This window comes from Denticeps clupeoides, chromosome 10 (genome assembly GCF_900700375.1).
Source record: "Denticeps clupeoides chromosome 10, fDenClu1.1, whole genome shotgun sequence".
Lineage (NCBI taxonomy): Eukaryota > Metazoa > Chordata > Actinopteri > Clupeiformes > Denticipitidae > Denticeps > Denticeps clupeoides.
The window spans coordinates 5,113,741-5,135,353 of NC_041716.1; the positions used below are offsets into that span (position 1 = coordinate 5,113,741).

At 48.1% G+C, this 21,613-nt stretch overlaps 3 protein-coding genes across 8 annotated transcripts; 1 reads left to right on the top strand and 2 right to left on the bottom strand.

Annotated features, from left to right (window-relative positions):
- The first annotated feature begins 192 nt into the window (after positions 1 to 192).
- snpha (syntaphilin a) lies at positions 193 to 6,776 on the top strand. Of its 3 annotated transcripts, none has more exons than XM_028993769.1 (5): positions 193 to 299; positions 1,778 to 1,890; positions 2,064 to 2,195; positions 2,282 to 2,431; positions 3,219 to 6,776. In XM_028993769.1, the coding sequence occupies exons 2-5, from the start codon at positions 1,847 to 1,849 to the stop codon at positions 4,459 to 4,461; spliced, it is 1,569 nt and encodes a 522-aa protein (XP_028849602.1). In that variant the 5' UTR covers positions 193 to 299; positions 1,778 to 1,846; the 3' UTR covers positions 4,462 to 6,776. The 3 variants fall into 3 exon arrangements, with proteins under 3 accessions (XP_028849602.1, XP_028849603.1, XP_028849601.1); XM_028993770.1 differs by lacking the exon at positions 193 to 299 and adding an exon at positions 307 to 1,695; XM_028993768.1 differs by lacking the exon at positions 193 to 299 and having other exon boundaries at positions 307 to 1,890.
- Positions 6,777 to 6,893: 117 nt separating this feature from the next.
- Positions 6,894 to 14,362, bottom strand: mfsd2al2 (major facilitator superfamily domain containing 2a-like 2). 3 transcript variants are annotated; one of them, XM_028994303.1, is made up of 14 exons: positions 13,928 to 14,362; positions 13,633 to 13,755; positions 13,445 to 13,554; positions 12,496 to 12,628; positions 12,148 to 12,226; positions 11,897 to 12,060; positions 11,699 to 11,789; positions 11,507 to 11,628; positions 11,325 to 11,408; positions 10,810 to 10,893; positions 8,829 to 8,941; positions 7,838 to 7,981; positions 7,410 to 7,592; positions 6,894 to 7,335 (listed from the first exon to the last, which is right to left on the bottom strand). In XM_028994303.1, exons 1-14 carry the CDS (start codon positions 14,033 to 14,035, stop codon positions 7,074 to 7,076), a joined length of 1,800 nt encoding a protein of 599 aa, XP_028850136.1. In that variant the 5' UTR covers positions 14,036 to 14,362; the 3' UTR covers positions 6,894 to 7,073. The 3 variants fall into 3 exon arrangements, with proteins under 3 accessions (XP_028850136.1, XP_028850137.1, XP_028850138.1); XM_028994304.1 differs by lacking the exon at positions 13,928 to 14,362 and adding an exon at positions 13,865 to 13,894; XM_028994305.1 differs by having other exon boundaries at positions 7,198 to 7,592.
- A 2,206-nt stretch (positions 14,363 to 16,568) lies between these two features.
- fam110a (family with sequence similarity 110 member A) lies at positions 16,569 to 20,476 on the bottom strand. 2 transcript variants are annotated; one of them, XM_028994283.1, is made up of 2 exons: positions 20,327 to 20,476; positions 16,569 to 18,987 (listed from the first exon to the last, which is right to left on the bottom strand). In XM_028994283.1, exon 2 carries the CDS (start codon positions 18,895 to 18,897, stop codon positions 17,581 to 17,583), a length of 1,317 nt encoding a protein of 438 aa, XP_028850116.1. In that variant the 5' UTR covers positions 18,898 to 18,987; positions 20,327 to 20,476; the 3' UTR covers positions 16,569 to 17,580. The 2 variants fall into 2 exon arrangements, with proteins under 2 accessions (XP_028850116.1, XP_028850115.1); XM_028994282.1 differs by having other exon boundaries at positions 20,305 to 20,476.
- Between the last annotated feature and the right edge of the window lie 1,137 nt (positions 20,477 to 21,613).

Sequence of the window (21,613 nt, forward strand, 5' to 3'; positions counted from 1 at the left end):
GTGCGTTGGCATGGGTGTGTGGTTTCAACTTTTGAGCATTCAAAATAATATTTATTCAAAGCCTGAATATTTACATAAGATTTAAGCGATTTTCTTTGACCCCTGTATGGTTCTTTATTGTATTGATGCTTGGTTAATAAATATTGTGTAAGCTGCTGCGCTGGCCCTTTAAGACGCAGGAGCGCGCAGACGCGGTGGCGGCTGCGGCTTCAGGAGCGCCGCAGCATCCGCTCATACCCACCGGAGTCGCGGGCGACATGGGCGGCCACCGCGGGAGCGTCTGGAGCAGGCCGGTGAACGTAAGGGCCCGGTGACCCCAGGTTTTAGATTTCGGGCTCCCCCCCCCGTCTGGGCATTTTAGTGTCGCGCGTTATGTATGTGGGACATTATCACGAGTTGTCGCCTGAGAAGGGGCCACGTGACTTTGTGACATGACCGCGTTCGGGGACCTTGGCGGGACCTTCTCGATCCGTAAATAAACGGTTCGCAGGGACGCGCGTGCTCCGGGTCGCTGATTGGGCCGCGTCCGAGCAGCACGGTGCGTGACGTCACAGCTCGGCCCGTCGGTCGTGATGGAGGGGGGGTCGCGCTGCAGGCCGCAAGGTGAATTATTCCAGATGAGATTAGCACATGAATTGCTGCGGGTTTTTAAAAATAGCCACCCTGACTGGGACGACCTTCTGAACGTCGATTCGTTTATTGAATACAACTAGAATTCGGTTGCTCGTTTATTGATCGATGTGACAGCATGTCCTCTCTTCAAAATTCAAGATAATTCAAGACCAACTGTATGTTGGATTTATGATGCATGTCATTATTTGCTTGATAAAGCTTTATGGCAATGAGTGGTGGAATTACAGTAGATGCAACCCCTGCTTCATCTTACAGCCATATAACAGGTTCAGGACCTAAAACTTTGATGGATCTAAAAGTTAAGAGGCGCTCGTGAAATAAAGAAAAGTATGTTATGTAGAATTGAAAATCCTTTCAGATCAAAGTTCATTTTTAATCCCTATCCCTGGTCAACAATACGATGCAGCAATACGAAGTATCACGACTTGCACTCAGAAAGTGTAGCATGATGAAAGTCACCTATTTTTCCCCACCTGCTCACATGCACACACACGCCAGCTCTTTTCCATCAGAGCAACATTGCAAGTGACAAAAGTGAAGTGATTGTGTAAGACTGCAGCACAGCACACGGTGACACAACGAAATGTGTCCCCTGCTTTTAACCATCACCCTTGGTGAGCAGTGGGCAGCCATGGCAGGCGCCCGGGGAGCAGCGTGTGGGGACGGTGCTTTGCTCAGTGGCACCTTGGCGTTTCGAGATTCGAACCGACAACATTCTGGCCACTGCACCACACAAGTGGGTCAGTTGTGCTGGTAGCTTGAAGGCCTCGGCTGTGGGCATGCTGCCACTGTGTCTGCTGTCTGTGTCCAGCGTGTGAAATCCTGGCCTTGTTCTTCTGTTCTGGGGGGTTGGAATGAAGCGGGCTGACAGCGATGCTTCGCGTGTCATGTGATGTCACCTCTGATTTGCATGGGTCCCAGCCTTGCGTGAACGTGAATGTGATGAAGCAGCTTGTCACTTCAGGTCAGCCAGTTCGCTGTTGTCCTGTGACAGACATGCTTTGTCTTCAGCTTTGGACACCATGACTTCTTTCGCTTTGGCTCAGTTGTCGTCATGATTTGGTACGAAGAGTTAGTCTGTTTGTGAACAAGTCGTTCCTGGCATTATGATGAAAGGAATCAACAAGCACTGTATTGATCTCAGAGTCCCGACCTGATCACACCTCAACGTCAGCACAGTCGTATCTGAGGCGCAGGGAGAACATCGCCACCCATGTCTCTTCCTGCCAGTAGGAGGACCTCTGCAGGATCTCGCAGGTACGGAACCTCTGGCGTCCCTTAGCGCAGGGTCACGGTCACAGGATTTATGGTCACATAAAATAGACAACCGCTCATTATTCTTAAACAGTAGTTAGTTTTGGTTGGATGAAACGCTGCCAGACATTTACTGTAAGATCTTTGTTTAAATCCCTTGTCGCCTCTCATTGCAGGGACAGACGCTCCACCGCCTCTGGCAGCACGAGGCACTCGCATGGGGACTCGTCCACGAGCAGCTACTCTACAGGCTCCTGCAGGGGCAACGATTGCGCCGCCGCGTCCCGCTCGCAGCCCGCGACGCCCAGGTACGCAGCGCTGCTCCAAAGCAGCTGCTTTCCAAGCCTCGTGTCGTCTTTCTATTTATGCATTGGATTTTTTTTTACGACTCCAGACGCCAGGCCAAACACTCGACCTGCACCGATAACCACGGGATACGACCCCCCGCCCCTGAGCAGTACCTCACACCCCTGCAGCAGAAGGAGGTTTGCATCCGCCACCTGCGCGCCCGTCTGAAAGAGAATGTCGAGAGGCTGCAGGACAGGTGGGTCTTGTGTGATGTATGAATTGATAAAATGCCCGTAACGGTCGCACTTGATAACAATGCAAATAGATGAAATATTTATCACTGGATCACTGGACTTTAAATAACACCAGATATATATTAGATTATTTACATTCACGGCATTTATCATACGCCCTTATCCAGAGCGACTTACAATCAGTAGTTACAGGGACAGTCACCCCCCTGGAGACACTCAGGGTTAAGTGTCTTGCTCAGGGACACAACGGTAGTAAGTGGGATTTGAACCTGGGTCTTCTGGGTTCATAGGTGAGTGTGTTACCCACTAGGCTACTACCACCCTACTATATTATAATTTATATACATATGCATATACATGTACATATTATAACTTCTTTACAAGAGCTTAATTTCATGGATTTATTTCCAGGGTTGTGTAATTTATATGCACATTCAGAAAAAGAGTAGTATCTACTTGGGGGTGTGGATCACGGTCAATAAAAAATAATGTTCATGTTGATGCTGTTCGTGTTTATACCGGGACATCCCCTATTTTGGGCTACGTTGGTTATGCGTCAACATGAATATCTCCCATGACACAAAAGAAACCTAAACAAATAATTATCTGCTTCACACATGCATTATTAAAATATATTTTGTAATACTTATTCATAATAACAATTCTGACAGTTAGTATTCAGCCAAATATTTTGTCAAATTAGTGGATTTTTTTACTGTATTGGCCGAACATTTGTCATTTTGGTTGTTTTCGTCGCACAACGTGCAGAATCTTCCTCTTCTCTTCCAGGGACTCGGAGATCGACGGGCTTCGCACCCAGCTGGTGCGCATGCAGGAGGACTGGATCGAGGAGGAGTGCCACCGCGTGGAGGCCCAGATGGCGCTGAAGGAGGCCCGTAAGGAGATCCGGCAGCTGCAGCACGTGGTGGAGACCGTCCGCACCAACGTGAGCACGCGCGACCCCGAGCACGAGCCCAAGTCCGAGGGCTGGTGCGGGCCCAGGCTGGGGCCGCGCCCGGGGCTGTCGCGCTCCTGCGGCTGCTCGCCGGCGCACTCTCTAAACCGCAGCGCCACCTACACCCGGCTGAGCACCGACACGTCTCCGGCCGACCGCAACGGGAACGTCGCCGCCGAGGTCCGACCCGGCCAGGGCAAGAGCAAGACCTTGCCCAGGGGCAGCGGCCGCACCCACCTGCTGCTGGAAGCGGCGCTGCTGGCGGAGCAGCTGAGCCCGCGCTGCCCCAGCGTGCCGCGCTCCGCCACCTACGAGCGCCTGTGCAGCGGCGAGACCCTCCTGCCCATACCGCGCCCGTGCCACGCCCTCAACAACAACTGCAGCTGCAGCACACACACCTACCTTCCTCACCATCACCTCTTCCTGCACCTGCCGCAGGAGGACGTGAACCCGCCGGCTCCGCCCCAGGCCCCTCCCCTCTCCGAGCCGGCGGAGGCGTGCGACAGACCGGGGTTCCGCTCACAAGCCTGTAGCCCCACCATCACCTGGATCTCCGAGGAAGGGGCTGGAGAGGAGCTCAGCGTCATCTCCACGGTGACCGGCGGTGAGCCGCAGCCTTTTCCTCCGTCCCCAAGTCCCTCTTCGCCTCCTCCTAAACCCACCTACGTGGACCTCTCAGAGACCCCGGCTACAGAGAGGGGACCGCCCGCGGATTTATTGGCGGCCAAAGCGCTGAGCCCCACCGTCCAGACCACGCAGCCACGGAGGGTCTCTCTGCCGGCAGAGTCCGAGGAAGTGGCGAGCCCAGCCGCTGAGGAGGCCAAAGAGGAGGAAGACGCACCGCAGGAGCCGCCTCAGAGGAGCCACTGGAGCCGCTACTTCCTGGTTGACCTGCTGGCGGTGGCCGTCCCCGTGGTGCCCGCGGTAGCGTGGCTCTGTCGCCGCGAGACCCTGCCCGTCTACCACATGGGCTCCCTGCTCCGCGGCTGCTGCGCCGTGGCCCTGCATTCCCTGCGTCGCATGAGTGGGACGAGGGGGCGGGCACCCACAAGCACAGACGGGTCCACCCAAATATAAACGCGCCGACCGGGCACTATTTTCAAACTGGCGCCAAGTGCAGGGTGTGTTCGGTCGAAGGGCAGCCTCACTATTTACAAGAAACACCATCTTGGCGTTTGCACATGTGACGTGGTTGACGGAGACGAGTTAAAACCATCCAGAGTGAAGAGGTGGCGCACGTGAGAGGCGTCAGCGTGAAAATAGTGCGTGTTGCAGAGTGGCCACTGGGCACGAGGCAGAAAAGCCAATTCACAGCACAGGTCATATGCCCATGCTATTTACTAAAGAAAAAAAAACCTCTGACACTGTTGCCGTCACCACATAGCGTAGTAAAGTCATACTAAAATAATGGTGTCATTAATGAAATGTTATATAGCAATATTTTGTCTCATGCCTAGTGGCCACCTCATAGAAGAAACTCATCCAAAAAAAATGAAAAAAAGTATTAATATTAAACCCATAATGAACCAGACCCGCAGTGGACCTGGACTGGGTTTGGGGGTCTTGATTCATCGCAGCCCCTCTATTCAGAAGCCATTTATGACATTTCTGTCTTGAGAGCATCTTGTACGTTGACGTGTGAAGGTGACCCTGTGATACCGGTGTAGGAAACTGCGATCATTTACGGGATTTTTTTTGCCAGCATTTGCGTTTGAACTGTCTAATGGCCGGAAGTGAGTTTGCGTAACAGGAAAAAAAAAAAAAGTCTATTGGATGTGTGTGTCTGGAGACTACCAGGAGACTTTTACTTGGGCTTCTGTTTGTGGTTCAGCCTCAGGACAAGACTTATCTCAGGTGAGCAAGAAGAGTTATCCCAGTCCCACATTCCCAGCGTGGCCAAACGTTCTCCTACAGTACCACAGCATCTTAGATTCTGCACTTCTGCATCAAGGAATTATTGGACTATTCCATTTTCTGTTCTAAAGTTGATCGTATTGTCACGCAAACAGGATGATTTATGACATGGTTGATTTTTGCTCCTTTGCACATTGATTCACTTTAAAGGGTGAGGATGTTACTTGAACTTCTCGGTTGCGTTGAATACATTTGGTGACGTTCCTCACTCTGAAGTTCAAGAGGTTTCTTGTGAAACGTTACTTCTGCGAATGGTTTATGCATTTAACTAATAACGATCAAGATAAGCAATGATTTACGAATGTGATTTTGCTTCATCGTTGAGATTTTTGCTCAGGAGTCGGGGGGGGGGGGGGAAGCTACAAAGTTCCAAGCTATTTCTTTTGGTAAATGTCAAATCAACTGGGACTCTATAGTCATGTGGTTCATCATGTCCACTTTACCAATGTGCGTCAGTGCTGTTAAACGTAGTTTTCTGCATAGATTCCGTAACAAGTAAGATTCAGATCTGAAGATCTGGTTACATTTACATTGAAGGTGCAATGTGCAAGATACGTGACGGTTTATAATGCCAAAGAAGTCGATGCTTTGTGTTGGTTAGAAAAATCATTTGAGAAATCCAAATTATTGTGTTAGTCCGACGTAAACCAGCCTTTTACAGTACAATGGAAATGTGACTAAATCGAACTTCTCAAGGCCGGACTAATACACACTAATAATGCAAATGAAAGTTGAGCCACTCCTGCATGTAAACCAGAGTATTTGCGGATCCTTAAAAGTCTTAAGGCCTTAAATATGTCTAAAAATCAGTAGTAATCCTTGCATCCACAGTTCAAAGGTCTTAAAACACCACAGACCCATAAACAAGATCATTCTTTTCTGAGATCGGAATGAGTGGAACTGCCAGCGTGGTCCAGTTGTGGCTTTTTCAGGTACGAATGGATAAATCCCACATTTGCCACAGGATTAAAACCAGTTCCAGGCAATATCTGTGAGTCCCGCTGCAAACCTGATTCGGTGGGAGTTAGAGTCTTTGCCGGTTTGTGACACAAGCGAATGCCTTTAAAAATCTGGTAAACGTTCAGCTGGTCATTGCCAGTCTAACATTTATGGAAGGAACATGCAAACCTTCGTGGAAGTCGCGTGGAAACTGCGGGCTTATTTAATAATTCTAGAGCGAAGTAATAGCTACTGGTTTTGCAAGTTTTGTGCCAGTATATGCTGACCCCTATTTGGACACGTTCTTGCACATTGCACCTTAGTTAGCAGGTTAGGGTTTTTTTTTGTTTGTTGTTTTATTAATAGACTGACTTTATGGACACATCCCTGTTGTTCAGATATGGAGAATCTTTTCTTTATGAAGACTAATGGATGTTAAATACTGTAGTCCCTCTTGACTCTTGTCAAATGAATTATCTGGAGTTAGTAGATGCATTATGATTAGCTTCAAAATAAATAAATAAATATGGTATGTCTAATGCATATTGCATGTGTATTTATTTCATTTTAAAAATGTAACTGAAAACATTTTATTAAAAACCCATCAGAACACATTTTCATTAACCTGTTTATTGATGAAATGATGATGTGCTCTTCCTGAGAAGAAATACTGATGATATTTCTTGAGTTGAGTGCAGAACAGACCTCTAATGAAGTCAAATTAAACTACTTAAAAGATTAATAAAAAGGAAATTAGAGAGTGTATGGTAAGAAAGTGGCTGTACATGCTGGTGAGGGAGCAGCAGACCAGTCTGGATCCAGTCCACATTATTAATCTACACCCATGTGACCTTTGCATTTCTTGTGCATGCGTCACTTGACAGAAGGTGAAATTCTTCTGAAGTGTTGTATGAGCAAAGTCTTGGATTTTCTGTCCTTTCTTGCATGCTTACTGTGGGAGCGTACACATTTGGATGGGAGTTCTGAAAAGACGGGGTGCTCCTGTGACTCCGTGAACTTGACCATTGGCTTCTTGGCCGGAGAGGCCGTCCATCCAACTTCAGGTTTTGTAAGAGAGGGCAGTCTTTGGCTTTGGAACTGAAAAGAGAACAGGTTCAGCTAAATGTCTCTAACGTTCAGACACAGAAGCAGGGCTCTTCTGTGAGACTTGCCTCATATGTTCCTCGTATGCTCCTGCTGGGGCCTGCCGAAGCTCTTTCTCTTGGATGGGATAAAGGTAGAAGAAAACCAAGCCAAGCAGGAGCAGAACAATCGGCACAGGAACAAACAGGACCTGCAGAGCGGTGACCATTCTGTCTTCATGGTGGCAAGCGCCTGCTCTGTACCCGGTGAAACTATGAGAAGATAGACGGAGAAGCATTGAGACTTCATGACATATCTACAGTACATCCGGAAAGTATTCACAGCGCATAACTTTTTCCACATTTTGTTATGTTACAGCTGTATTCCAAAATGGATTAAATTCCATTTTTTTTTACCTCAGAATTATACACACAACACCCCATAATGACAACTTGAGGTTTTGGCAAATTTGTGATGAATTGCCTTTTGTGGATGAACCAGGACTGTGGAAACTCACTGCAGAACCAAAGTAGAGATGCCCGCCGATAGACCTCCACCCAGCTTGTTGAAAAATGTGTAGCTGGAGAAAAACAGCGGCTCCAGGTGCTTGCAGGAGGGGTTCTTCACTGCAAAGTCATCAACTACATCTGGCAACATGGACCTAAGAAGACACCGTAAGCATCGTCCGGGAGGTTATAGTGCAACTGCATTTCTGAAAGTGTGTCTATGAGACTTATTTAGTGGCCCATTTTCACACTTCGCAACACACCTCTGCTAGATCAGACTGAAGACCATGAGCTACCATGAGCTGATGGAGAAAGATGCTGAGTCACTTTCTCCTGGTCAAGAAGGCTGCTGGACGAATGCAGGAATAATGGCTGATATAAAATCTCGTAGCCAGGTATACTATGTCACCTTGATCGTCTGACAATGATGCTGACTTTTAGCACTCACTGTAAGAAATTTGTCTAATTGCTTGATGCATGATGTACTTTGGAGTCTTGGTTATCAATCTTGTGATACACCAGGAGCGTATTCTCTGCTGCTGTGTGTTTAAACTATTCTTCATATCATCAGCGTCAGACAGTTAACTTTCTCACTTGCTGTGTGTTTGACTGCATTTTGAATAGTGGATGACAGTAAACAATACACAAAATTCACATTTCTTCTTTACATTTCAATGCCACTCAATGCCACATTTACAGCATTTACCAGACGCCCTTATCCAGAGCGACTTACAATCAGTAGTTACAGGGACAGTCCCCCCCCTGGAGCAACTTAGGGTTAAGTGTCTTGCTCAGGGACACAGTGGTAGTAAGTGGGATTTGAACCTGGGTCTTCTGGTTCATAGGCGAGTGTTTTACCCACTAGGCTACCACCACCCTCTGTTCTGACTGAGAACACGATTCAACATGTGGTTTTATTTTATGTCAGTGAGTGTGTTGAACGTAGAGATGTATTCAGTATCATGTTAGAGCTACGAAACCTGATCTACGGGTCTCACTTACCAGGGAAGCAGGAACAGGGTGCCCAGGCTGCTCCCGCACAGAATACACATGGCCATGTAGACGGGCAGGCTACCCGGCACAGACGCTATGACAATCAGAACAGGCATAAAGATCTAGAAGGGAGTAATAAAAGAGCAATAATAATTACAGCAGCCTCCTCACTCCCACAGAAAAAAAATCATAATTTATAAGCAGCAAGTCGACAAGCGTCTTTATTGTGGGTTTTCTCAGCACACAATCTTCTAACCAGCCGATGGGAAACAGACGAAAATCATTAACACACACATCTCTGTCGAAAGGTTTGGATTGGAGTTTGGATTGACGACAAACTGAATCTGAACCATCACGTTGCTGCGATCTCCAGATCCTGCAAGTTCACTCTCTACAACATTCACAAGATTAGACCTTTTCTCTGGCAACAGGCTACGCAGCTCCTCGTCCAGGCAACGGTCATCTCCAAACTCGACTATTGTAACTCTCTCCTGGCTGGCAGTCACCATAAAACCACTCCAGATGGTCCAAATTGTGGTGGCCCGCCTCATCTTCAGTCAGCCGAAATACACCCATGTTACACCTCTTCTCACCTCTCTCCACTGGCTCCTGGTAGCTGCTCGCATCCTTGATGCTGCCTACAGGGCTGTAAATGGAACTGCACACTCCTACATCAATACAATACTACCTAGCTACACTCCTGCACGCCCTCTCAGATCAGCAAACGAAATGAGACTGAAAATTCCCTCTTCATGGGGTCTCCGTTCCCAATCGACTCTGTTCTCCGTTGTTGTCCCTGGCTGGTGGAACAACTTCCCCTCCTCCATTCGACTAGCCAAGACTACTACCACCTTTAAGATGCAGTTGAAAACCCACTTATTCAAAAAGTATTTCAGACGAGTCTAACATACACGCACACACACACACACATATATATATATATATATATATCCCAGATACCTTGAAGGCATATATATATATATATATATATTTCGTCTACTAATTAACAATTCCCTAGAATGTTCTTTTCCTGACAAGTTAGGCCTTATCAGGGCTCAGAGTTTTGTAACTCAAAATCTATAGAAACCGAATGAGAATTGCTGGTGTCTTCCTCTTGTAAGTTGCTTTGGATAAAAGTATCTGCTATGTAAAGTAAAGTAAAGTAAAGAAAGGTACAAAGGACTCGTAGAACTCTACATGTCAAAGTGACCCTTTTCACATAAAAACTAAAAAAAATTCACTGATCCACTCGCGAAACAAACCAATCAAAACACAAGAGCAACTGAACTCCAGACAGTATAAATTGCTGTGTTCAGAAATGTTGTAATTACTGGTTAGTGATTATTTATTTACGAGTGACAAACTCTGTGATATCCTAGATGCTGATTTATGATGTAGAAACATGACACCGTGAAAGACATCAGCCGATGGTAAGACAGTATTTGTTTTTAAATAATAATAATATGAATCAAAGTTAATCATCCAAACTTTGTCTTAATGATAATACACACCTAATATTTACTCTCCTCTTCAATTCTTTTTTGTTTTGTCAGCCATTAGCCCCAAAAATTGTGTTTTTGCCAGATCGTCCATTCTTATTGAAAAAGCAACTTTGTCATTTTCCATTTTAGCCACAGTTGAAATGTAATTTATTTAATATGTGTCTTTTTATTTAACTGTTCCTATAAGGCGTCCTCTCCTAGACATACTCAGCTGTTTTCTGCTGAACAGATTAGTTCTTCAGTTATTCCACTGCTCTCAAGCTTTTAATGTTGTATAACCGCATTTGCTACAGAATTGTAATGTAATGTGACATACTGAGTTTGACACGTGATGTCCTCAAGCATGTTAGGACTTGGCACCTTTACGCCAGCTTAGAAAACCCTGCATTCTGTATTATTAAAGAAACATTGAGGCATTTGTTGTTGCAGAGCAGAGCTTGTGTTACCATCTTTTTTGTACATGTTCAGGTGAAAGTCAGAAAACTCACAGGCAGACCGATGAAAACAGTCGTCCTTTTGCCCATCCTGACCAGGACCACCTGCCACAAAGGCACAGAGAGGGTGGCTGAGACCTGCGGATGAGACACAAATTCATCCTCGGCTGATCTGACTGGAATTACGGAAGCATTGTGTCGTTTGAATCAGAATCTTTTGTGATTGTAGTCGTTAAGTCACACTTTTTGTGTAACAAGGACAGTGGTGGCTCTAGTGGGTAAAGAAGCAAGCCCCGTCCCCACACACTGCTCCCCGTGCGCCTGTCATGGCCTCCCACTGCTCACCAAGGGTGATGGGTTAAACGCAGAGGACAAATTTCACTGTGTATCACAAGTGACAATTACTTCAATTTCACTGAGGTCCCCTTGAGCAAGGTACAGTCCCCTTTGCTCACTGAGGGTGATTAAATGGAGAGGACACATTTCGTTTCATCATCAAAATGACAAAAAAAAAATCACTTTGACTAGGACAGCATCTTTTGGTGATTATCACCAGGACAGTAACTCACCAGGAGCACCAGTATTAGGTATGGAAACTGGACCCCGAGTCCTGCAGCGTAGGTGCAGTATAGTGCAAAGTTCCTCAAGGACATCTGAACATGGTGGTGTGACAAGGACAACACTGATTAATAAATAAACCTGATAAGACAATTAGGAGAGCAGTAGGGAAAGGAGCAGAGGGATGGCGGACCTGGAAGGACAGTGTACAGAAGAAGAATCCCAACACAAGTCGTACATATGGGACGTGCTTCATCAGCTTCTTCATGCTGGAGAAGTATGGCACATTGGTGTGTTCTTGACTGCGGAGGAGCCCTGGGGACAGGGATCACAACTGTGTTCCTCTTACTGTATGAAAGATGGGAGATAAACAGTCTCAACTCACCGGGCTCCTCCTTCACACCCAGGAAGAGGACCAGGCTGCACAGGAAGTAGATGCCTCCGATGGCCATCCCAGATACCTTGAAGGCATTTCGCTGATGAAAGCACAGAATACATTAATTTCACCATCATGTGACCAGATTAATGTCGGAATTCCCAAATTCTTTCTATGAATATTGAAAGTTTTAGTCATTTTGGATACCGTGTTAATGAGTGTAATGTTATCTGAGGTCTGGCCGCTTTGGGTGTTGCCGTGGTTCAGGTCTATGTCCAGACAGGCAGCGTCCCTCTCAGTGTTGTAGACACTTATGACCTGACCCTGAAGCAACGATCCCAGTAGCATCGCCACCATCTCTGCACACATCCCTACCAGAGATGTAAAAAGTAAAAGAAAGGCAGAAATCTGAAATACAGCAAGATGTCGCTGGGGAACGTAAAGAAGACGGGTCTTACTGTAGGCCGTGGCGGAATCTCTGTCCCTCTCATCCCCACCCAGGAACATGTTGAGGGATATGTATGGAACGTTGTATAACTGCAATAATGCGAGATGCCACAACTGGCATGAAAACTACACACAAATGTGCACAAACTTAACACAACCACAATGTGGCTGTTTTATGAACCATCTGCTCAGCAGAAGGGACCAGATGCAAGAGAGACAAAATGGGTGAGTTCAGATGGAAATATTGAGGGGTGAAAACACCAATTTTTGCCAATGTTTTAAGTTATACATAGCTTCTAATTATAACAACAATGTGTATAGATCTGTTATATGGACAGAGAGAGGAATCTCAACCTTACACTCATGAAGGTCTCGAACAGGCAGCTAGTGATGAGGTGCCACAAGATGCAGAAGGTCACCGAGGCAAAGTCCTGCGGTGTGAACCACAGAAAGACGTAGGACATGATCCCCAGGGGTGTGGAGAGAACCACCCTAAAAGGACACAGATACTGTGGAACTATTCATACAATTCAAAAACAACAGGAACCACTGAGTATTTTTGAATGTGCTGCAAAACTATTGGAATAAGATAGAATAAATCGCAGAGAATGACCACAAAGTAGCATGGAGCCTCAGCATTTCCCTTCACTTTTGAAGTTTATTGCCATAAAGGAGGGCATTGAAGATTTCAGATATTCTTTCATGTGTTCTCCACATTTCATGGAATTCAGGCAGGAAGATTTTGCAAGATCAGAAACATGACCACCATGGTGGAACAGAAAAATGAATGCCTCTACTCTCCGGAACGTGGATCCCGGTGCATTTTACCTGTTACAGAAATAACATTCAAACACAAAAAGTGCGGTTCAGGTTGAGAGTGTGAATTTAAAAAGTTAAATGTCACCCACAATAGAACAGAAGGCCGTCTGTGAATAGATTAGTCTTCTAGAGAGTCTTCAAGAAGTTCCACCATGTAAGGATCGTGGTTGAGAACTTCCTAGGCTGCCCAGACTGCCTGGTGTGCATGGAGGGCAACACCAGGTGACATTCCGTGGAGGAGCATGGTTCTCTGGATGGAATCTTTCATAAAGAACCGAAAGGGGTTCTAGTTGCCTAGTGGTTAACACACTTGCCTAAACCAGAAGCCCCGGGTTCAAAGATTGTCACCCATTGTGTCCCTGAGCAAGACACTTGCTCCAGGGGGACTGTCCCTGTAACTACTGGTTGTAAGTCGCTCTGGATAAGCGGCAACACCTGAACAGGCCACCAGAGGTTCATTTTCAATGAGATGTGATGTGGCCAGCTTACCAAGGAAGGAGGCGGCCACTTCTGCTGACCAGGTAGCCCACCAGAGGGTCAATGACAGCGTCCCAAGTCTGGCTCACCAGCAGGATCAGAGACACAAAGAAAGCCTCCATCTGTATGTAGAAGACAGGTGGGAGTTTAGGATTATGAAGCACGGATTAAAACGATAACAGGCAACGACGGATACTTACTTTCACAACGTCCAGAAGAAAGATCTGTAAGGTGAAGTCGATGGAGATGTTGGTCATCCGATTGGGAATCCCACCCACAGCATAGCACAGCTTTCTGTAGATTGGGATTTGGCTTTGCTTCTTCTGGAAAAAAGGGTAAGTGGAGATTTTCATATTTCTGCTCATTTCAAATCCAAAATAAATAAACTGAAACAATCACGGCAGCAAAAACAGAGGTTCTAATTCCCCAAACCTTCTTATATCAGGAGGAAATGAACATGCCTTGTGCAGCCTACGAACGGCGGAAACTACTCACAGAATTGCTGTCCAGCCTGTTCTCCCCACGTCTTCGGAGCACGTCGCAGGTGAAAATGGAGCCGCTGCAGTTCCGGATTTTGCTCCTCCAGGTCGGGCTGCCGGTCATTATTCCACTCGACCAAGGTCAGCCCACGGCAGACGCGACAGGTCCCTTCACCGGCCGGCCGGAGACGGCTGGGTTTGCTTCTTCGGGAGGACGTGGCTCCGCCTATCTGCCGCTGCAAAGTGGAACACTCAGACACACACGGACACACAAAAGCCCACACACCTTCCCCGACTCCGACCTCGTACCAACGCTTCCAACCACTCAAGCCAATCAGAGGCGTGTGATTAAAATATGTCCAGCATGTGCATGTCTAAAGTCCTTTGCTTTCATTACAGGACTGAGGAAATCATGGCTGCCCAGCATGGCAGATTTGGGAAGGAACTAATGTTATTGTGCTTAGGACAGAAACGTAGTCCGACAGCCACCTGCAAATACATGCGCCTGGAAGTGCCGAAGGTCTCCTTCACACGGTAAACACGGCAAAGACGTCCGAAACACCACCTACTGGAAGCTGGACGTCTGAAGAGCGGTTCGCGGCGGCAGGAATCTGATATCCATGGGACTTCCTGAGGAGCAATATGCTTACATTGTGTGGAAATGAGTCCATTCAGGCCTGATGGGGTGTGAGGGGTTATCAGGTTACTGTTGTTCGCGCTGAAGGGGGGATGTGTGAGCAAACGTGTGTGTGTTTGTGTGTAAAACTCCAACAGACTGCAGTGAAAGCCAAACACAGTTCACAGGGTTGTACAGCTACAATATTATTTATAAAACGATCAGAAGAAGAATACAGTCCTACTGTGGATTTAGGCCTGTAGCTTGTCTTGTTTAAATGAGTCTGCTAAATTTCTCTTAGGCTAAATGAATTAAGTTGTGTGATATATCCCTTTTTACTATATACACACACACACACACAATGCAGACAGTTGATGATCACTAGAAGAAGCTGCCAATGTTCGGATGCCCACACATCTCCTGCGTGCTGAGGAGCATGACGCCCCTTTGTGGTGGTGTGTGGTGTGAGCAGCATTTGCGCAGCACCTTTCATCACACGACACCAAGAACTCCTCACTCCTCTTGTCCTGGCCGTTGGTTGATGATGTGCTCTTTACCGGATAAAAGGGACTGATACTAGAACCTTATTCATTTGTGAAAGTGTTTGCTTTTGTCATTGTGACACACTGTGAAATGTGTCCTCTGTATTTAACTATCACCTTAGTGAGCAGTGTCAGCCGCGAAAGGCGCCCGAGGAGCCGTGTGTGGGGACAGTACCTTGATCAAGGGGACCTCAGTGGCACCTTGGCGGTTTGGGATTTGGAGTCCTCTTCCTTAGCCACTAGACCACCACTACCCACCCCAAAAAAACACAAATGACATTTTTTGCCTAATTGTAATTGACGAGATGCTGTCGCCATGTCTCCCAGGTTAGGTGAACTGGCGTAGGTGTGGATGTGTATGAGAACCCCGCCCTGGGCCCAGTGTCCCGGGATGGGATTCAGGTCAGCGGGTGAAAATAGTTGTTAAACACCCTCCTTTGAAAGGCAGGCCCATGTGCACAATGTTTGGCTCTCATAGTTTCAGATTTGATTCTAAAAATAAAGTGAGGCGAGAATGTGGCAGTGAAAGGTCTTATTTATCACCACCAGATGGCAGTATTAACACACAGGAGTATTTACACTGCATTTATTCATAGGGAACCAGTCTTGTGTTTTATGGAGCTCAAACTCAGTCAAATATGGTTTTATTACCGTAGTCTCAATATTTTATCCAGTGAAAACATTTGCTTGAAAGAAATGTGGCTCCTATATATCATATTTATCTGACTAAAAATTATAAGTAAATACTCTTCAACATCAAAAGAAGTCTCATAATAAGACATTTACATTGGACTTTTACAAATTACATAAGGGACGAAGATATAATGATATCTGCCCGTCACTGGAACTCGATGTGCGTCATGGTGCCTTAGAAGAATTTGTTATCCTCTGAATTTCATGTCTAGACACAAACTGACCTGCATTACCACCTGAGTGTGTTCCAGAAGCTGTAAATCTAAATTCAATATCGCGGCATAAATAATAAGAGCATGTTTCTACAGGGGTGGTAGTAGCCTAGTGGTTAACACACTCGCCTATGAACCAGAAGACCCAGGTTCAAATCCCACTTACTACCATTGTGTCCCTGAGCAAGACACTTAACCCTAAATTGCTCCGGGGGGGGGACTGTCCCTGTAACTACGGATTGTAAGTCGCTCTGGATAATGGCGTCTGGTAAATGCTGTAAATGTAAATCTATTTAAAAAAAGATGGATTTTCAACCCAAACACCACGTGAAAAAAAACACCTTGAAAATTGGAGAGCAAAGTTTTGTATTCGGCGCTTATCTGACCCTGACCTGCAGACAGATACCCATCCCACGCAGTCCCAGCCCTGAGCAGGGCCGGTCTACCGCAGGGCGAGGAAAACGTTCTCCAGCATTTTCTTTTAGGACAGGTGTGCTGGTTAAAAGCGGAGGACACATTTCGTTGTGTCACCTTGTGTTTTACAATGAGAGTCACTCCGTTTCTCCTATAATTATAAAACCACAACGAATTGCAATCTTGAGAATTGTCGTCTTTATTGTGCAGTGGTGGGTGAGAAATGTAAAGACCCCGGTGGCTCCATCTGAGCACATGAACAATGCCTGGAAAACTAATACAGGATGACCGCTGCATTAGGGAAGCAGTGAGAGACAAGACAGAGAAATGCACAAATGCGGCTACACAAAACCATAGCGTTCTGGAACAAGGCGGGGAAATCTGAAGGAATTTGAATCCTTACACCATTTTTGGAAATGTAAATAACTACAGTTTATTGTAATAATAATAATAAAATAAAAACAGCAAAGCTTCCTGGTACACAAAAATAGATTTTGAGACGGTGACTTTTAGTATGAAAATCTTTGGAAATTTACGTGCTTGCCAAAATATTAAAATATGTGTGAGCTTGCATGCATCATCCGCATGATAACTATGATAACTATGAATAACTTCAAATGTTATATTTATAGCCAACTCTCATAAGAAAATGATTTGTAAACAGTTGCCAGGGAAAAACGGCCGAGACTGGCGACCGAGAAATCCACGACAGCCCGAACACCCAGACTCTTCCGGAAGGGATGTAGAGTGTGCCGCATTATTGCATTCGCCTCAAAACAGGAAAAAATGGTCAATATTTCTGTACAATGGGAGGCAATTCCTGAGAACCGAACTATGAAGAAACGGCACGTTCCCAACGTGGAAGAGCGCACATGAGGGCCACAGCCTCATAAATAGATAACGTGATCCCTTCTTCTAAACCTCCTTCAAAACCCTTTCAACTCCAACAGCCAACTAGTTAAACAATAATCCAGAGACCCCGGCCATTCCTCAGATGCTTGAGGAGAAATGGTGTGAAGCCAGCAACCCAGACGAACCTTCGAAGCTGCAGATCATGAGAGCGGGGGCTCATTCCACCGTACGAACCCTTCTGGTTTAGGATTCAGGCTTGATGGCTAAGATTTGGGTTTATCGGACAAGCCTGGTGCCTGAGGTACCCGTGCTGGGCAGTTTCAGACGGGGACCGAGACGGTTACACATTGGCAACCTTGGCAGGGTCCCGAGCTTGCCGTATTCCATAAAGCCATTTGATGACCCTGGCGTTCCTCTCGATGACTGAGATCCCATAGGCAGGGCGCTCCGGATGCTGGGCCTGCTCCTCCTCCTCGTCCTCCGGCTCCTCCCCCTCGGCCGTGTGCTCGGAGGCGGGGGCGCTGGCGCTGCGCAGGCGAGAGACGGACGCGATCTCGGACGCCGACTGGGCCAGCTCGTCCAGGTCGGTGGGGTCCAGGCCGCAGTAGTTGAAGAAGCGCTCCAGGTCGGCCCCCACGCGGGAGAAGCGGTCGCTCACGTCCGATTTGGAGCGGGTCAGGGACGGCCGCTTCCGGGAGCTGGTGGAGGACAGGCGGGTGATGGCTGGAGAGGGAGGGAGAGGCGTGAAGGTTGGAGAGAAGGGACCAGAAAGACCCGCCGAGGTCGGGGTGCGAGCAGCGGAAGGCTGGCCGGGGCCTGGGGTTTTAGGGCTCGGTACCGGAGATACGACAGGCGGAGAAGGACTGGGACCAGTCTGGCCGGAGCCGTTGGCGTTCTGGTGAGCGGGTGGACAGGCCTGGGTGGGGCTGGGAACCATCTGAGCAGCGAGAGGCGTGAACTGAACGGGGGATTTGAGCTGGTTGGGCGGGAATTTGGCATGGCCAGGGGGTAAAGGGGCAGGTTTAGGAAGGACCTGGGACTTAAGGAGCTGCAGGAGGGGCGACTGGGTCATTGGCAGCGAGGGCAGGCAGCCTGGGTGTGGCATCCGGCCGGCTTTCCGGAGCTGGGGCACGTGTGGCAGAACGTCCACCCTCCGAACAGTCACCGTGGCAGAGCCTTGAGCCTCGGATGCCTCTGGTAGGGCCCTCATTGGTGGGTTCTCGTTAGACGCCCGCTGGCTCCTCACCGGCTCAGCGGGGGTGTTGTGGGCGGGGCTGTCGTGAACGCCGTTTATCAGTTTGTTCAGATGTTCCAGGTCCAGCTGGCAAGAACCAGGCTGAGAAGTTGATTGGGACTGGACCTTCCTGACTGGCCAGGAGTTTCCGGGTCGGGCTTGGTCACCGCTGCCAGGAGACAGAAGGGGCTTGCGGATGGTGGGCGGGGCTCGGAACGGTTGCTGCCTGGTCTGGGCCACCTGCTGGCTCTTCACATATTTCACTTTATCGGCTTCTAGACGCTCCACGGCACTCTGCTTGCGACCTTCTCTGGATGAGGCAGAACGGATGCTGAAATCCTGGAGGATGTCCCTTGCGAGGACACGTTTGGGTGGGACAGGGGGACCTTGGGTCCTCACCAATCGTGACTGCTCTGCAGACATACTGGAAAATGTCTGGGCGTCAATCTCTTATCTTGTTCTTTGAAAAAAAAAAATTGTGGCTAATGACCTGCACAGCAATCCTGGTTTAATCTGAAATGCAGAAGAAAAACTGATCAGAATGTTGTACCTTCTTCGACAGCGCTTTTAAAATGACGTGACATCCCTCACGGGCAGAACAAGCCAAATTGGACGAATTGAGCAGACAGACGGGACGCGGTCACAGACACGAAATAAAGCGTTGCTTCGGTCCAAGACGGGATACGTTTGAGCCGCAGTAATCTGGTCTATAATAACACCCCATTACTCCAGAGACAACAGGCTGGCATGACCGCACATGCCGGGCTCGTATCTCAGCGAGGGATCTGCGTGCAAAATATGCATGTCTCATGGGCAAAAATAACGCAACATCACCAGAGGCGAGCGGCGGCGCGGCGCTTGTTTGGAACTCTAACGGGTAAACCGATCGTTACAGTTGCAGTAAAAAGCAACACTCCGGTGTTTCCACACACTGATGCATCACAGCCGCGTCAGTGGAGGGACCGACGGGCCAAAGAACGGCTCCTAAGATCCCCTGGCGTTCATCGCTATGAGGGGAAGTACAGAACTTCATCAAACGTGGTCAGGGTGTTCGTCACGGCGGCAGGTTGATTCTGAGCCACGCGGCTCACTGACCGCAGAGTCCAGTGGGGATGGGACACGGAAAGTTTTATGTCTACGCGCCAGAGATGTTCACTTAGGAACTAAAGGCAGGAACGCAGTGATATTAAAGCATGATAATGATCAAATTCTGCCTTTTAAAATACAGAAACAGGGGGGGGGCCGTGCCTGTCACTACTGATATTTACACAGAATCCACAGCAGAGCGACCACATCGTTGCCGCTGACGACAGGACTCCTCATGTCCATCCACTGGTCCCCCTGTCTCCGTCTCACCCAGTCAGTCTTCCTCTGCTTATCCGGGTCCGGGTGGAGGGGACAGCATCCCAAGCAGGGAACCCCAGACAGCCACCTCCACCAGGACCCCAAGGCGTTCCCAGACCAGAGCTATCATTGCTCCAGCGGGGGTCTCCTGACGGCAGGACATGCCGGGAACTCCTCCCCAGGTAGGGGTCCCGGACCTCCTCAACTGGCTCCTCTCGATGCGGTTCTACTCCGAGTCCCTCCCGAACGTCCGAGCTCCTCACCCCATCTCTACTGAGGAAACTCATTTCGGCCGCAAAAACACAAAGAAGTCGGTCCCCTCCGCGCGTCACGCGGCTATTGTCCGCGCAATTTAATCCCACGTAAAACAGCACAGTCGCGCATCTGCCTGCGGCTCAGAACCAGAGGGCGAAGGGCAAGAATCTGGGGGACCACGACCCCCCGACACCTCAGAGAAAACGGTCACGGCGGCGCGCGGCGTCTCACCTGCGCGCGCCCGACGTCTCACCTGCGCGCGCCCTGCGTCCGGAGGCCTCGAGCTGCCTCCGAGACGAGAAGAACCGGGAGGAGAAGAAGAAGGAGAAGAAGAAGGAGAAGAAGCAGAAAGCGGCGACTTCCTGCATCCGCGCGCGAATGGGACGGAACCGGCCAAACCTGTTCGGATCCTCGGCTCCTCCCACCCGGCGGAACACGCCGTCCAATCGGAAGGCCGCCTCGGAACGAGGAAGTGGGTCACGTGACGCGGCCCCTCACCTCCTCCACTTTCGGGAAAAGGGGAATTCCCACCCCCCGGAATTTCAACATGCGATGGGCTCCCACTCACCTGGAGAACTTTACTTAACAAAGTCCAGCTTGACACGTCACAGCAGAGTCTGTTGTGGCACTTTCCAGCCAATGGGCCCGTGCGAACTGGATTTGCCCATTTCCCAAACGCAGAACTCTGTCACTTTATGGAATTATGAATTGCAGCGGCCGCACATTCTGTCCATTTCTAGGGTTGTCTGCTCGTGGGAGTGCTGCAGTCTAGTGGCTGGGCGGTGAAATGCCTCCTTGTTGTGCGGGTCGCTTCGTTCTATTCCAACATCTAGAAGTAATGGTATGGGGCGCTAGTAGCCTAGTGGGTAACACACTCGCCTATGAACCAGAAGACCCAGGTTCAAATCCCACTTACTACCATTGTGTCCCTGAGCAAGACGCTTAACCCTGAGTGTCTCCAGAGGGAGTAATTAATGTCCCTGTAACTACTGGTTGTAAGTCACTCTGGCACCTTCAACAAGGGGACCTCAGTGGCACCTTGCCGGTTCGGGATTCAAACCCGAAACCCTTTCCTCAGTTTAGATGTGGATTCATGAAAAAGGAGCCGTATCGATCTGCCTCAACGAGTAAAACCACCACTGCTTTTGTAATGTGGAGGCCATCCACCCACAGGACACCCACACCTTGTGTTCCTCATGTGGAGAGAAGGCAAATTTATATTGAAAACATCAAAATAAACTAAAACTTAATAAAGGGGAAATAACTGAAAACATGTTTTATATTCTAGTGTCTTTGCTCTGATTACTTTACTTTACTTGACTTTATTTAGCAGACGCTTTTATCCAAAGTGACTTACAAGAGGAAGACACCAGCAATTCTTGTTCGATTTCTATAGAATTTTGAGTTCACAAAACTAAGAGCCCTGATAAGGCCTAACTTGTGCATGCTCGGAGATTGTTAAGTGCTAGACGAAGAGAAAATTTTAGTGTATATATACATTTTTTTTGTATTGTTTTGTGCAATGTGTACGCATGTGCGT